The 17621-nt window shown below is 35.7% G+C and overlaps 2 protein-coding genes across 2 annotated transcripts in view; one reads left to right on the top strand and one right to left on the bottom strand.

The window, feature by feature from the left end:
- The window catches only part of LOC146538492 (uncharacterized), a 45996-nt gene extending 33790 nt beyond the window's left edge, over nt 1-12206 (top strand). The window contains exon 3 of the mRNA XM_085187056.1: nt 11815-12206. Coding sequence (XP_085043182.1) covers nt 11815-12071 — 257 coding nt within the window. The 3' untranslated portion in view covers nt 12072-12206. The remainder of the gene's footprint in view (nt 1-11814) is intronic.
- On the bottom strand, nt 794-9222 carry LOC146538493 (uncharacterized). The gene is made up of 6 exons (XM_085187004.1): nt 9192-9222; nt 8111-8335; nt 7222-8022; nt 2567-2815; nt 2029-2309; nt 794-1102 (listed from the first exon to the last, which is right to left on the bottom strand). The coding sequence occupies exons 1-6, from the start codon at nt 9220-9222 to the stop codon at nt 794-796; spliced, it is 1896 nt and encodes a 631-aa protein (XP_085043130.1).
- Nucleotides 12207-17621: the final 5415 nt, after the last annotated feature.

Below are 17621 nucleotides of genomic sequence, written 5' to 3'. Positions count from 1 at the left end.
ATTAAAATTTGCCACATATTGGTTGTGTACGACGATAATGTACGATAATGGTTTCAGGCTCAAATTCGGCATAGATAACACTTTTTTTTACTTCGTCCCGTATTCCGAACGTAATGGGGCAGAAAGAGAGAATCTATAGATAAGACACTCTGTTTCCCATTTTCCATTCAATTTTTGAGATATTGTGAGTTAAGTGGCGAAACTCTACGCTTACTGTCAGACCTTGCAGCTGTGCTGTTGCGTCACGGCCGTCCAAAAAAATGTACTGAACACATCAATTTTTTTAACTGAATATAAAAAGGAGTTAAGCAATTTGTCCTATTGTATGACGTTGTGGAAATAAGAGGAAATGTATGTACGGATTGATGCCAGTGGCCGAGGTGAACAAGGTATATAAAGAACAAGGCGTTGGCGCTGCTTTCTGGCTGGCTACTCTGCTAGGGATAAAATGTGAAGCAAATAAAAATAGGATAAAGAAAAGACAAATATAATGCTCAAACCCGTATTCATTTCGTTCGCTCACACATTTTGCAAATGTAACTTAATTTAATTTTTTAAAATATTCATATATATTATATATATATATAAAATAAATATTTATACAATACATACATTATTATAATAGTCACTTTAAAATTTAACAAAACAACGACAACCAAACCTATTCAGAGTTGACATAAAAAAAGATGGAAGAGTACATCATATTATTTAAATTTAACTTATGACATGAAATTCCGTTCAATTTGTCATGTTATTTCAGGAGTAGGCTTGTTTCTTGCTTTGTGTAATTACTTTAGTAGACAAGAGGATCTGGGCACGGTGATGGGCATGGTGGGCACGGTAGAGAACAGGGTATTGGGCAAGGTGGACAAGGTGGACAAGGTGGACAAGGTGGACATGGTGGGCAAGGTGGACACGGGGGACATGGCTCTGGATACGGATTCGGGCATGGTCTGAAGACACATATTCGGGCACATCCACAGTTTCGGAATAGTGGCGGGTTCGGCTGATAGCATATTGTTGGTGTCTGTGATAGAAGAATCCTGGGTGGCTGCACGATGAGCATGTCAGGGGGTGGTGGTGTGATTGGTGGGGGTGTCACCTAAAAAAATATCAGTAAATCAACATTTTTTTTGTACCGTATTATGGGAATTTTATTTGAGTCTTTGAAGGACTGATAATATTTTGTTTTACATTCACGCTTTATCCCGTTATGTCTATATAATAGAAGAAATCTAGTTTTAAGACACTCCTTTCTCTTCGCATTGACTAATTTTTGAGACATCTCGTATTTAGTGGCGAAAACTAACAACACACTATGTCTTGTATCTATTTTGCGACTTGGATATTACCTAGTAACAAGTGATATACTTCTACAATATTGATATATATATCCCAAGAAGTTTCTAGTTTTAAACTACCATAGTGGATCGAAGGGCGACCTTTAGTACTAAAGTAATTAAGACAAACTTAAATCGAAAACAAACTAACAAATTGTATTGAAAATCGTTCGTAACCAAATTGCTAATTTACGAAACTGAGGTCAGAGTTTGTCCTCGTGATATTTAGCTTAAGTAGAAGTTAGAGAGGCGGCTGTAGCTTCGATTGAGGGAAAAAAATATTTTCATTTCCTTTCTCTAGTAACAAGAAAAAGCGTGACGTTTAATTTACCGCCACTGACGCCACCCAATACATAATTTCTCAAAATTTTGACTGAAAGTGGAGAACAGAATTTAACTAATTCTCCCTTCTGACGTAGTCTAGGTGAAGCTAGAAGTAAAGCAATATTTTAAACTTAAATTTGAAAAAGAATGATTAATGGTAGTATAGACAGTAGACACATTATTTCGAAATATTAAGATAGCAGAAAAGTAAGCTTGAGTTCTACGTATCCGATAACAAAGTATAGACTGTACACGACGCGGAGCACCTAATCTTCAATAAACAAAGCAATAGGATACATAATTTTTAAATTTTTAAAACATTTCTGAATTTGTCATGATATTTTTATCCATTTCGGCCACTTACTTTAAGTATCGCTGGTACTGGCGGAACTACAGGCGGTGGTCTGACCACGATTGGTGGTGGTCGAGGCGGTATTACCGGCTCCGGTTGGACCGGTATCGGTGGAGGGATTGGGGGTTGAACTGGAGGAGGCTGAACTCTAATTGGGGCTAATGCTGGTGGTTGAATGGGGGCTGGCTTGACCCAAATTACAGGTGGTTGGGGTGGTTTCACAGAACCAGGTCTCACGATTATTGGATTCGGTGTCGGAAATCTTATTTGGCCGGGTTTCACTAATACGTAACCTGTAAAATGTTAAACTATTAATCACAAAATTAGAATAAAATTTTGGAAAGTTTGTTATGTTTACTTGTATACAAATATATTATAAAATTTTAGAGTTAGTATGGTTGAACGCACTAATCTGTAAATTTACTGGTTTGAATTGAAAATCAATTTTTGTGTTGTATAGTCCAGTTATAGAGAAATGCCATAGGCACTCCTTTAATCCTTTCCGTGTGACCGTAGTTAGAATTAAACCTTTTTACCTATCATTACTTACCAGAGGGAGCTTGTCCATACGCGTATTGAATTGGTGGTATACTTGGATTACATGGTCTTATTTGTATTGTTTCCTGGCATGGATCAGGATATGGAGATGGTTCAGGACAAGGCGCGTCACATGGTTGTACATATGGTGGTAGAGGGTCTGGACATGGTGAGCCAGGGTCTGGACATGGAGGCAGAGGATCTGGGCATGGGTAATACTGCGGATCAGGTACCGGCTGCCCAAGGGAATACGTGAGAAGAGCTGAAATATAGAAAATTTATTTTAGGGTCTTGGTGGGGAATAAAGTGTCTAAGCACTAGGTTTACTTTGCAAAATTACCAAATAACCAAACAACTGTCCCCGCAGCCATCTTCCAGTCTGATTTTTTCTTCTTAATCCCCCTCTTTATATATTATGAGTTAAACTAAAGTTTATATTTATTTTTAAAGTGCGAGATTTAACCTTATTTCCTTAGAATAAAGACTGGAATCGTTAAGAAATCATTAATACATAAATATTTAAAATGATATAGATTTATTTTAAAACGGTCGATTTAAACAATTTTCAAAGGTTTTTACAAACTTTTACAGTTTTGACTTTTAAAAGATGGTTGTTTTATTTTTAATAATGGTATAATAGCGTGTGGAATTTTATGTCAAAAAATAATGAAACAAGAGTGAGTGGTAAGAACGATAGCGAGAGACCTCAGTTGACGTGACGATGATACTGGAGGGAGAAAGATCACGTCAAAAGTATGAGGACTCCAAGGGCATGTATAAGGAAGTTGACAACAGTAGACGAGATAAAAAAGTATGTAAGAAGTATGCCGAAAGCGTTGGCGCTCCTTCCTCTCTGGCTATCCCACTAAAGATGAAACTTGAAACTATAATATTTGTTTATTTTTCACTATACCATTTATTATTCAACTAGCTTTTACCTAGTCGGCGTTGAGCTTCACTACTTAACACGCATTGCCTCGAGAATTAGGCAAAGAATGGGGAACGGAAGGGTCTTAATGGGACTGGAGTCAATTACCACTAAGTTACCAAGTTACCTCAGCCTACCTTCCTAAGTGCGATAAACAGCGTGAAGCTAAAAAAAAGATTTTACTTGCGGTTGGACCAATATAGTTAAATGGAAATAACTGCTTATTGTGTACACATGACATATTCTAATTGCGAGAGATACCTCTGATCGTACGTACAGTGGGGTACATGCACGATTAACATATTGTTATATACTCCATATTTTTACAGGTTAAAGAGTGTTTCGTTGTAATGCTCCTCCTCCTAGAACGTTAAACCTATAGCTCTGAAATTTTGGAGGAACGTTGCAGACGACGCGGTAGTTTGGTGATAATTGGAATTGTAGTTTTTAAGTAAATGGTCAAAATGTGTCCCATACAGTTTACCTGTGGAATGTTTTAAAATGGACGCGCACAGTCTTACCCAGCGCGTGGTGACAAAACAGAAAAATTCGCAAAATTTCCGTAAAATTTTTGCAAGATTTTCGCAACATCGGCGGGTGGAGCTTCGTTCAGCTCCACCCGCCGTGCACAGCATGTGGCGGATCTTAGTTTAGTATTTCTCTATAAATAGATTATACAAAACAAAAAGCCTTTTTAATTTTTAACCAGCAATTTCTGAGATTAACGCGTTCAACCAAACAAACTCTTCAGATTCATATTATATATATATATATATATATATATATATAGATACTTTATCTCAAATATCAAGGAAGCAATCTCCGAAGAGGTATTAAAATTTATCACTTCAGGAGATTTTACGAACGAAACTTTTCAAAGTATTTCTCGTTGATTAGATGTTTGATTAACTTTGAAAAGATTTTATCTGAAGCCTCTTCTTTATTGTATTGAACCATAGAACCGTACACTATAGCTGTTATTGCCTCCCTGCTACATCTCATATAATCAATCATTTCCCATATCATCAAAACAGAAAAATATGGAAAAATTTGGAGGAGGCCTATACCCGAAAAGGGTTGATGGTGTTAGCCGATCATGAGGTTAGCTGTGGTATATTTGGTATAGTTTTAATTTTGTAATTTTTTATCATCAAATCATAGAAATATTTAAATTTTACATTTAACAGGTGTAATGAGATCGTCTTATCCCAATAGAACAGCGTCTGACTGTAAACGCTACAGCTGTGTGTTTGATTCCCACTCAGAGAAATTAATTGTTTTTATTTTGCCTCACTCTGATAACAAGACAAAACGCGGCGTAGAATTCCGCCACTCAACACGGTGTATCTCAAAAATTGGGCAGCTGAGGCAGCTAGCGTTAGCTTAGTGCTAGTCTTAATCATATCATATCTACACCTGGATACATGCTCTGAGCTTCTCCCGTTCAACCCAATGGGCACATTCCATAAATCCATGGAATGTCAAGTAGTTTCTTATAATCTCTTTAATTAACCCTGCTAATACGGGATACAGCGTAAAGCAGATCTATCACAAAAGTAAATTCAAAATGCCTTACAGAAACAAGTACATAAATCTTCATTAAGTACAGAAATATTTACCTATTCCAGTTACCTTATTCAAAGTACAAACAATATTTTTATTCTATAGGACGATGGTTGTGGATTCAATCCCAGCTTGAGAAAATGTTTACATTTAATATAATGTAACATTTTTAGGTCAAAGTGCGGCTCAAAATTTCACTTCTCAACGCAATGACTCTCAACTGGGGCGGTGCGCAGGGAACAGAGTGTCTAAACACTACGTTGCCTCTGCCTGTCCCACTATATACGAGATAAAGCGTGAGTGAATTTATCACAGAGTAAATTCAAGTAGAACTTCTCTAACGATAGAAATATTTACCCCAGTTACGTTATTCAAACAAAGTCGACAACGAGCGACGACGTGATTCAAATATAAAGTAAGAAAAAGATTAAAAGTATTTTCTATATACTTAGTCGTTATAAAGACAGTGATGGTTGTGGACTCGATTCAAATTCGGGGCTATGACTATATTTAAATTATTTTTATTTCTCCGCTTTGGGAGATAAGACGTGGTGAGTTCTGTCACTCAAAATGTCTTCAGCAGGTAGTGTCTTCACACGAGGTCTCTGTTGGTCTCGTTCCGTATTCTGCTATATGTGTCGTATAGCATTATCGTAGGCCGTATCGGCCGTATATGTAATCTATATATATAAAATCGAAAGGTCACTTACTCATCACGAAATCTCAGAAACTACAAGTGCTAGGAATCTCAAATTTTGCATAGGAGTTATTTATAGGACGTAGGTGCTCGCTAAGACGGGAATTTGCAATATTCGACTTCTAAGGGGTTGTTTTTGGGGTCGAAAGTTTGTATGAAACTTCGTTACTACAAATGCTAGAAGTCTCAAATTTTGCATAGACGTCATTAGGACGTAGTCATTCATGGAGACAGAAATTAATAATAACATAGTTCACGCGGGTGTAACCGCGAGCGGGCCGCTAGTATACAATATACATATAAAAAAATCTTTTATTATGGTTATTTTTAACCTCCTTCAAAAAACATTCTAATTGAATGTTTAGTGGCGGAACTTAACGCCGCATGTTGCCTCGTTATCAGAACTGAAAATATTAAATACCTCATTTCCTCGAATGGGATTCGAACACACAATCTGTCGCTTTGAGAGTCGCACGCTTGTGTCTCTGGACTCCCTGCGCCGATTATTCTCAATATAATTATGAAGATTATTAAAAGAAAATATCTTGCATGCACGTAACCGTGTGGGATATTTTCTTTTTAATATCATTAAAACTTTCTTTTAGTTTAGCAGGTAGCCCTTTGAGATATGAGTCTATCATGGTATTTAGATATGGACTTAAGAAAAACTTTGGAGACTTTGGAGATTTTTTCCGCATAGTTAATTTAGGAATCCCTACCTCAAAGGGAAGAAACGGAATCTTTTAGGATCAAACCAATTAAAAGATTTAGCTTAGCATAACATTTATTCATTGTTTTGCTGCATTTTTTATGCAATTCACCTCGCAATCAAAACCTACAGGGTACTATTTCTCGTGCTATTATTTGCGTGCTATACGCCGGTATTTGCGTGAAAAATCGTGAAGGTACCTATTTTTTATTTTAATATATATAAAGCCAATATTTTGGGCAGTGGATGTAGGTTGTCAATATAATAATTATATTTAATATAGATTTTTCTCTGCCATAGAAAGCTTAATTATTATTCTATGATGCAAATTTATGAGATATCATTAGAATAGAATGTTAGGACGGGTATTTTGTATACCAAAATTAGAAATTAGAGAAATTTTAAATTAGGTTATTCAAGGATTCAAAAAAAATTCACATAATCATATAAATGTACATACATATATTTTTATAATAAACTATAAACATTACATTTGCAAAAATTTTAAAAACTAACGAAACTAATACGGGCTATCCAAATATTAACCTTTGCATTTGTCAATTCTGGTCGAGATCCATTTGAAAAGTTTAAACGCTATAGAATATTACATGAATATATTAAAATAAAAAAATTTGCCCGCTTCCATGCAAAATGAAATTTTTTCTAGAAATATATTTCCAGATTTATCTAGAAATGATAAATATTTCTCTAAAAAATAGGCTAAATTAATATATTTATGTAATATAATAACATATTGTATTTAGTTCAAGCATGGGTCACATGGGTAGGGAGATGGGCATGGATTCACGCATGGATCGCATGGGAATGGATTCACACTTAAATCACAAGGATTTATTTGGTAAGGAGATGGACATGGATCCAAACCTGGGTCACAAGGATATGGACATGGGTTCATGCATGGGTCACAAGGGTAACCTGGGTCCATCCAAGGGTCCGGGTAAGGTTCTGGGCAAGGATTCGGGCACGGATTCGGGCAAGGGCATGGGCACGGATCGGGACATGGACCAGGACATGGTCCAGGGTAGTAGTTGATGCCGGAATCCCCTGTGCTTTCCCTGTTATCAAGAACGCTAGTCCTGAACATGATTGTTGGTGGCTGAATGTTGGCTGGAGCTGGAGGCCGCACCACTATTTGTGGAGGAGTTATCACTTGTGAGTCTGGTTGCCTTATTGTGATTGCTGGGGGCTGTATTACATTGGGGCATGGTGGCCTTACTATAATTGGTGGTGGTGTAATTGGTGGTAGTGGATTCGGTCTTACACAAATTGGCGGTACACGTACTGGTGGTAACGGGGCTGGTCTTACACAAATTGGAGGTGGTGTTATCGGTCTTTGCCGGGGTGGCTGGACTTCTATACTTGGTGGTTGGATAGGCCTCAAAGGATTAGGTCTAACAAGTATGGGTGGAAGTTGTATCATTATGTCGGGGTTCACGCGAGCATATATTGTCCCTCCAAGTACCGGGTATGATTGGAAACCAGCTGCTTGGAATTGTTCTCCGATGTTGTTTCTCGGTATGATCACTCTTATGGGTCCTTCGCCACTTGGACCTGAAAATAATATTTTAATGTAATATTTATTAGTGGTTGTGCCGCTACGCCACGATTCAAGTCATTGTTATATTATTAGTTTACTTACTCGGTTGAACATCATCATCATCTGGCTCTGGACATGGTGGGTATGGCGGTGGGTATGGTGGTGGGCATGGTGGTGGACATGGTGGTGGGCATGGCGGTATATATGGCTCCGGACACGGGGGACAAGGTGGAGGACACGGCGGGGGACATGGCGGAAGCGGACAGGGGTTCGGAATGACACAGCATACCTGTGGCGTTGGAGCCGCAGCCACAGATGATATAAGCGCTGAAACAAGTAAAATGACTTATACATCATGCATTCATTATTTTTTCCATGAATTTATTACAAGTATTGTTTTTTTTAAATTAAATATAGACAATTAGACAACTTATTGACCACAAAGACTCTAAAGGTCTGTTTCCTTTTAGGTCTGAGCATGACCATCGTCCTCACAACAGTATAAAGGATGCCTTTTGCATAACTACGGAATTTAATCATAAGAATTGTATTCTAGTGTTTAAAGATATCTGTTTGAGATATTGGTCCGAGGGGTAACTGATCCAATACCAAAGTACCTACTAATCGTCGAAAATTTTACCAAAAATCCTTTAACTGTTGTTAAAACTAGCTTATTATTTTTAGAATTTTAAATTCTAAACATTTTACTTCAGGACTAACAAGCCTTTGAACTACAAAGCCGAGGTCGGAAGCGAAAACATTACAAAAATAAAACGTCCTTTTGTTGTAAGACAATAAAGAAAACATATTGTTTATTTAATTCATCAAGAGTATTCAAAGGTTCTTTCATGAAACTGAAAATCTAGTTAAAATTTTAAAAGAATTTCTTCATTTTCTACTTCCTCACTGTACATTTTTTTAAAATATAAAAATCACCCAGGCTTCACTTTGTATACCTCACATAGCAGGATAGTCAAAGGAAAGCTAATTTCAGGACACACGCGTCTCCTTTTTTAAAACTTTAAACCCTTTTGTTTATCAGAAAGGACAAATTAAAATAATTTATTCCTCCGAGTGGAAATCGAACCCATAATCGTCAGATTTACAGTCTTAAGGTCTTCTACTGTGCCACGGTGGCAGCAAGGCCTTATTTTGAAATTGAAAATTATATGTACATATTTACCTATAAAACCCAATGCCGTAAGTCGCCCCATCCTCGAACTTAGCAGCCATCGATCGTTCCATCCTTATATACTATTAATCACCAATAAACAACGATAACGCGTGAAAATTTCCAAATTTGTTTTAAATATTTCAACTCGAGCTTTAATATACAATATATTGTATATATTATTGAAAATTTTAACCTATTGTGGAGCTTATTTAAATAAGGGTACAGTTGAAAATTGCTTGATGTCGAGGGAATTAATAATGCTATATAAATAAAATGAAGTTCAACATTTTTAGACATTCGGTGAAATGGGGATTCACGTTTTGGTCTTGTTCGGTGAGTTATTTCTTTTTTAATTTCAATAATTTTCTTTGTAGAGAGAGAGAGAATAAATAGAAGAATATTTTTTTTTTATCTTGTTGACCCTAGTGTTAAGACACTTCGTTGCCCACTTTTTGCCGAAAACTTGAGGCATTCAAGGTCTGAGGCCTGGGCCAGGCCTCAAATACTGCTCCCCCAGGCAGTTTATAAAAAGTGGAAAATATTTAAAATGTGACGAAAAACTTGTTTTTAAACTAGAGAGCTATTTGCTGTCAAAGAGAAGACAAAAACTGTCCAGCGTACGTATGAATGTCTTTCCCATTGTCATGAATGAAGATTCCCTGTACCTACCCTTCTTTGTGCGGACTACAGCGAGAAGCTAAAAAAATAATAATATAGACATTCTTATATATTTCTAAGTATTTAGTCCCAAACGTTCTGTACATCCATAAACTAAGAAGATATCTCTGTGAAGTAGAAAATGTATACATAATGGCTTTATTATACGCTGTTTTATTCCTCTTATAGCGTCTATTCATTACTTTTGATCTATGTTTGCTGCGTGCTCGTTGTTTTAATGGGGAGTTGATTTCATTGTACGCTGTATCTGGGAACCTTGTGTTAAGACACCCCGCTCCCATTAAGACCGAATTCTGAAGGCGTTGTGTTAAGTGGCGAAACTCAACGCCGCGCTTTGCCTCCTTGCCAGAGCGACAAAATGAAAATATTAATGGGGCTTGACAAAAGTTCTCCTAGAAAAAATTCTTCATAATATAGGACCAAGTAGATATCCATTTGTGTACGCTTAAGCTTTTCAAACTACACACCAGATGGAAGTTTATAAGCATACTAGCGGACGCGCGCAACTTCGCTTGCCTATTTAAGGGTGAATTCTAATAACCCATGAAACATGTGTTCCATGAAATATTTTGAAGTCTAAATTTCAAATTTTATAAAAATCGGTGGCGATTTAAAGATTTTTCCATACAAACTTTCAACCTCTTATTTGCACCCTTAGGGGGAGAATTCTAGAAAACGATGAAACACGTGCTCAATTAAATACTTTCAAGAGCCTGAATTTCAAATTTTATAAAATTTTATAAAATTAACCCCTATTTCACCCCTTTAGGGTTAAAAATTTTCAAAATCTCTTCTTAGTGGATGTCCAGATTACGAAAGAAAACATCTGTCCAAATTTCACGTTTCTACCATCAGCGGTTTCGGCTGTGCGTGCGTCTTACCTCAGTCAGTGAGGACAAGTCCTTTTATATATATAGATTATAATGTCTATACTAATACTATAAAGCTGAAGAGTTTGTTTGGTTAAACGCCCTAATCTCAAGAACTGGTTCGAATTGCTAAATTATTTTTGTATTGGATAATCCATTTATAAAGAAAGGCACTATATCATATGATATTACACCTGGTGAAGAGTTTTGATGGAGCTTAAAGAACCGGTGTTAGAGTTACCTCAGCCACTTATACAAATATGGTGTGTTATAAGATAACCTTTAATTATTTCCATTTTCTTCTATTATATAGGAGTGAAGTAGACAATCAGATATTTGTAATTTGTTGTAAAAACATATTTTTGTGCGTTTACCCTTCCAAAGGCGACATAATAAAACAACCATAGCCATCAAGTTCAATATAAGAATCAAACCCACAAACGTCGCGTTTATCAATCACACGCTAGGCCCCTATATATTTTTATATTGCTATCGTATTTGGTAAAGACAAATCCTCCAAGAATTAATTTAGCCCCAACAATGGCCGCCTTTAGACGAAGTTTATTAATAAGCAAAGTTTTTAGGTATACAATTAATTCTATAGGAAATGCAAATTTATTTGGCGATTTTGATTACATTCGGATATTTAGATGACACCGACTTGGCTTACAGAAGTGTATAATACCCGTTCCCATTTTAAAAAATATTTAAATACTACGAGGAATATATCCCAATATTTACATTTTTGAAGGATATAAAGGAAAAACATAATATTAGGACATTCTATACTCCACAACAGAAGAAGTGAAAATATTTCTACTTTTTTTTTCATACTAACCAACAAGGCATTAAATTCCACTACTCATTACGCAAAGTGAAAAATAAACAGAAAGTGAGGAACGGAGTGTCTTAACACTAGGCTAGGTTCTCTTTGTCTACCCTGTTATTAAAGGCGTGATCTTTTCCCCTTTTTATTTTTTTTCTACCAGTACCTACAATTATCACGTGTACAACAAGACATTTCTTATTTTGACAACCTTTTTAAATAGGATTTCAATATTTTCCATATTTTTTAAATTTTCCAGCCATTATCAGTTCAGCAGTCGCCGCACCTTGGCGTTGCTGCAAGACCCAGGACGGCAGCACAATATGTTTTGGAGACATCGGACAACCGTGTATATCACAACCTTATATATCAGTTCCGAGGCCATGTCCACCATGCAGCGATTCTGCCATGATTTACACCCCACCGGTATGCCCACCATGTCCACCATGTCCACCATGTCCACCTTGCCCACCATACCCACCATGCCCAAACCCTTGTCCCTGCCCAATGTATTAGTAAAGAAATTAAATTTCTGAACTGTTTTGTCTTCTGTTCTATATTCTACATGAAAATTTAGCTTAATTTGATATTTTTTATGAAGACAATTATTAAAATATCCTAAGTTTTGGTTGGAGATTATTTGTATTTTCAAAATTATTACATAAATTTTTTGAATAATAAATATGATTTGGAATTGAATTTTATTTTTATTTATTTGTGGTGTATGTAGTGGGTTCATTTCCCACCCTGAATGTATTTTCATTTCCTGGTTCTAGCTATTCGTTTTTAGTTTATTTTGCCTTCTATTCTATAGCCTAGATAAAAACTTATTAAGTATTTACTTTTTGTGTGGCGTTCGATACAGTGAGGCACTGTCCCACTGCGTTGTTTTGTAAGTACAACAATATAAACATATTTAAATTAAATCTTTATCTCAAATAGCAATATATTATTCTAAAACGTTTAGATTTTTGATACAAGAACTTGGCAAAATTACAGAAAATTGTAAAGGAAATAGCCATTTCTGAAAATGTCATGTTAATAAAATTTTAAATTCATATACTGCTGTGACATTATCAACACTTATAGCTACCGAAAGATTCAAGTAAAAGCTAGCACAAACTTTTACGTGAAGCTTTGCCTTCGTGGTCAAAGAGACATACCAACTCGCTGTGTATGACATGACACGTGACATATGACACATTCTGAGTGCAGGAGGAAACTACGGCAGCTGGTGTAATAAAATCTACGGTAATCTATCTTCCTCGACAAATGGACTATTTAACGCGAGAAGAATTTTTCAATTTGAACCGGTAGTTGCAGCGATTAGTGCGCTCAACCAAACAAACTCTTTAGGTTTATAACATTACAGGCTGATTTCACAACTGGCTGGTTAAAAAAAAAAAAAGTCGCGGAAAGCCTTATCTGCCAAACAAGCTATATCTAGTAGACAAAGTGACGTTTAACGTTTAAGCGGCGATTCTAATGACGGATATGGCTGCTATCTGCGAATTTTAGAGCATAGATCCATGTTTTGCTTAGATTGCAGTCGTAAATTATTTTTATATATATGTATATTGTTAGCGAACTCGTGTAAAAGAGGGTAGATGTAGGTGAAAAAGTCTATAAAAGCAGTGGAATTGTGTCAATCGGGGACAGTTGCTTGTAGGCAACGACCCTTATCGGTAGGATATTCGTGTGAAGTATTGCTATTAGGTGATACATATGACTTTTTACAATTACGTAGAACCTCTTTCCGAATAATTTAGGAATAATATAGACGTTATGTGTTTATTGTTTTTTTAAAAACGTTAACCGTTTCCAATTTCTAACAATATTGTACCAAATAAATAACTCAAGATCTAAGTAATTATTTAATTACATATTTAAAATAGCAAGTACGTAAAAAGTCTAACACATAAAATTTTCCTATTATTTTCGTTATAAAAAAATATTTAATTAAATAGGGAGTCTGATGGTGAAACATATAAGCAATCTTTGTCTGTGAGATAGCATTAATTATTATTAGATTACCATAGTTCCTTCGCAACCGGTGAAACTAGCCCTAAGTTTAAAATATATATATGTTGTATACATACAATGGATTAAAATATATAATCCCTCCCTCGAATGAGTGTATTTCCTATAACAGGCGCGCACTGTCCATTGTGTGACGACTGCCTTTATTTACCTTTTTTCTTTTATTTGTTTCATTTAAACTTAAGTAACAAATTGAATTAAAGCTAGTTTCGTTTAATTGAATAATTCTTTTGATTCAACTTAATGAAAAAGAACAGATTTTCCTTTTGATTTCTATCATTTATTTGTTTCAATTTCTTTTTTTCGAATACTTATATAAATGTAATAGATTTTACTTAGAAGAGTTACCTTTAGTATCCGGATATCGTATTTCACTTCTATGGTTAGGGCTGCTGTTGCTGCTGTAAATATCGAAGGCCGAGTACAAGGCGTGATGGAGCACTTTCCATATAGATCCTGAACCAGCTGCTATGCCAGAAAAATTCTAGTACCTTGGAGTCCTTTATGCACGAGTCCAGAGGCATCACTCATTATGCCCAAATCCGGATATAAGCTGCCTGGGTCAAATAGCTTATGCCCGGCTGTAATATCTTATCATATGTATCGAGGCCAGTTAGGCCAGGACATCCATGCTATATCACCGGGATACATCATCAGCCTAGATGCACAAATATTCAAAAATACCTAACCAATTCCAACAATATCACATTCCAAATACATAGGTATCTACATACAGGTCAATGTAACAATAGCCTGTTTTTTTTTGAAGTCGGTTAAAAATTAAAAATACAATCTTTTACTTCAATTTTTCCTTTTATATCCACATACATTGTCCTCGTAAAACACAATGAGTTCCTGTTAGTTTCATACATCTTTAGAAATACGCTGTTCTAAATATTGGATGACATAGTTGAACAATTGCACCCACGACGGTTTTGGTTTCAATATGCACTTTATTATATATTTCGCCACTCAACACGCAACGCCTGCTAGAATTTAGCAGGAAGCGGGATACAGCATGGAGCTAAAACATTCTTAGACCTGCTCTTCGAGAAAGACTGCTAAGATCTGCAAGCATTATCTTCAGACCTTCCAAAGTCCTCTCAGTCAGTCGCAACATCCAAAGTGTGTTAGGATAGTATTTAAACTACTACATCTACGGGGTAGGTATATATGTAGTTTCAATATTTTTTCCGGCATTTTCCTATCTAATTCGATACTTTGCTTGTCGACTGGCGAAGCTAAACGCCGTCAGGGCAGGGTAATCAAAATAATTTAAATATAATCACTATCCTAATTAGGAATCGAACAATAAACTTTATTGTTTACTTTTATTTATTTTATTTTTTTCACTTAATAATGACTAATTTAAATTCTCTAATAATATCAACTCTCCTTTTCCACTTTTCTCCGTTTTTTTCTAAAAAAAAATTAAAACAAGTTATAGCTTAACTTGAAAATGCTTTAGTTTGTTCAACAATTTCAACAATACGTCATTATATCGAAGAGGGTTATAAAATTTTTATGACCGCTCTGTTAGAACTATTCTAGGTATTTTTGGTACGTATCCAAAATTATAAGCGGTAGCGGAAATTTTCTTTTTATTTTTATATTATATATCTTTTTTGGAGTAAAAAGTTGGCATTATTATTATTTAACAATATTATTCTTATTAAATAAAAAATAAAACCACAAAAAATATTATAAAATGCGCAAGAGGCGAACATGTCGATAAAACAGTGATCCAGTGATGACCTTAAGGAATAGAACTTAATTGGTATGAAGTACTTACTAACAAAGAACGTAGTATTAAATCACTCCATTCTTCAATTTCCACCCAATACAAGATAACTCACCAGCGCATATTAATAGTAGTAATATATACTTGGTTTGGTACTTTCATCTATTTATTATATTATATATTATATTATATTATATTTAAAATAAGTAAGATATTTATCTGTAGATACTAAGACGATACATTCTACTCTAGTTTTAGGCAATAATTGTATATTAAACATGTTTTTATTTCCCCTTCCTGATAGATAATAAAGAGGAGGAGGAAATCAGGATAAAGCGTAATGCCTACGAAATTAAATATATTCTTTATATATTGTTCTTATTCTAAATATATTCTTTGTACCATCGACAAAAACAAACGTGCAGGTAACATGGCGCCCATTGTGGGGCGCGTCCACTTTGAATTTAAAATTATTAGTCTTTTAGGTCAAAACCTATTTTCTAGATAGACATTTTCTTGTTTTTTCAGTTCCATATGCATTGTTATAGTAAGAATGTAGTTGAGAGACCAGTCGTGGCACAGGGCTACAAGCGTGTGACTGTCAACGTCAACAGGTTCGATTCCCACTCGACGAGAAGAAATATTAAAAAATTCTATTTCTCTGTTTTGAGGCCGTTTAATTAAAAATATATTTTTTTTGTGGAAAAAAACTGTTGAGGCAATCCTTCTGCAGTTTAACAGATGTGGGATCGATACTCACTTGGGGGAAATAGTTATTTTCAATACCTCGCTCTAGTAACAAGACAAAGCGCGACGTTGAGTTACGCCCTCCAACACGAGATGTCAATATTAGGCGGTGCGTGTCTAGCTAGGTTGATTCTGCCTACCTTACTCCATCCAGGACACACCGTGAAGCTATAATAGAAGACTTTTAATTAAAAATGCTTCTTTAACAAGACATCTGTTGAAAGGCTGAAATGAATTAAAGGTTTTTTATACTTAACTGAATGTTCTTTCAATTTTGTCTCTATGTCTAGTTTTTCTTTTTAAAATAAACTTTTTCACCACTGAAGTCACTCGTTGCTCTGGTACAAGAATTTCATGTAAGAAAATAACATTTACAATTTACGATATAATATATTCGATCCCCACTCGAGGAAGTGAAAAATTTATTTAAATTTATATTTTCAATTCTCCGCTCTGGTGTTGAGGTAAAGCGCGGCGTTAAGTTCCGCCACTCACGCAATGCCTGAACGCTATGTGTGGAATTCACACTATAGTGGCAGACATGGTTCGTTCTGGTCCAATCTCAGTCTGTTCAAAATTTTCTTACATGGAAATAATGACAGACTTCAGTCAGTCAGTAGGTATATGACGACGATGGGGAAGAAAGGTACTCGAATGGCGACCACGTCTCGGCAAAAGGAGTACAGGCCGCCTTCCAACCAGGTGGACCGACGACCTCAAGAAGACAGCGGGAACCCGCTAGATTCAAAGGGCGCAGGACCGGACGGAGTGGCGAACATTGGGGGAGGCCTATGTCCAGCGGTGGACTTTAAAAGTCTGATGGATATAACGTTTTGGTCAAGTTCCGGTCCGATCAAGTATACCTACTTGTATATGAATATTTCTCATATAATATGAAGATCAAACCAAGAACGAACTGTGATCGGTGCTATAGTGTGAATCCTTCCTTAATGTTCATGCAAATAAAGCTGTGGGCCTGTGAAGATTACTAGTCTAAAGTACAGTCCTGTCAAGCCTGCTGTATGCGGGATACAGCGTGAAGCTTCATAAAAAAACATAAATAACTTGACATATATTCCTTTTATTATAGAATAAAATTAAACGTTTCAAATTAAACTTACCCTACATTCAGGATGAAAACAAAATGAATAGTAAAAAGGCTTTTATAAAATAAATTACTAAGAGTTCTTTATGTCGTAGACGCACAAGCGTGTGACTGTAAACGCGACACGTTGTGGGTTCGATTCCCATTCGGGGGAAAGAAATATTAAATATTGTCATTTCCCCGCAATGGTAACGCTAATAAGACAAATCGGGGTGTTGAGTTCCACCACACATTGTCTCAAGTCATTCCCCAGAGTGGGAGTCGAAGCCATAAATAATTTCACGCTGTGCCACGAAGGTGCTAGTAACATAATAAAAGCTAATTTTAAATTTTGTTTTATTTCAGGTTTAATCTTTAAAGGAAACAGAAATTATACAAGCTGGATTTTAAAAAGAGGTAAGTGAGTTTTATATTATTTTAGTATAACCACTTC

The sequence above is a fragment of the Heliconius melpomene genome, chromosome 6 (assembly GCF_056956725.1).
Source record: "Heliconius melpomene rosina isolate 202511_hmr_F chromosome 6, ASM5695672v1, whole genome shotgun sequence".
Lineage (NCBI taxonomy): Eukaryota > Metazoa > Arthropoda > Insecta > Lepidoptera > Nymphalidae > Heliconius > Heliconius melpomene.
This window is presented reverse-complemented; position numbering and strand designations above follow the sequence as displayed.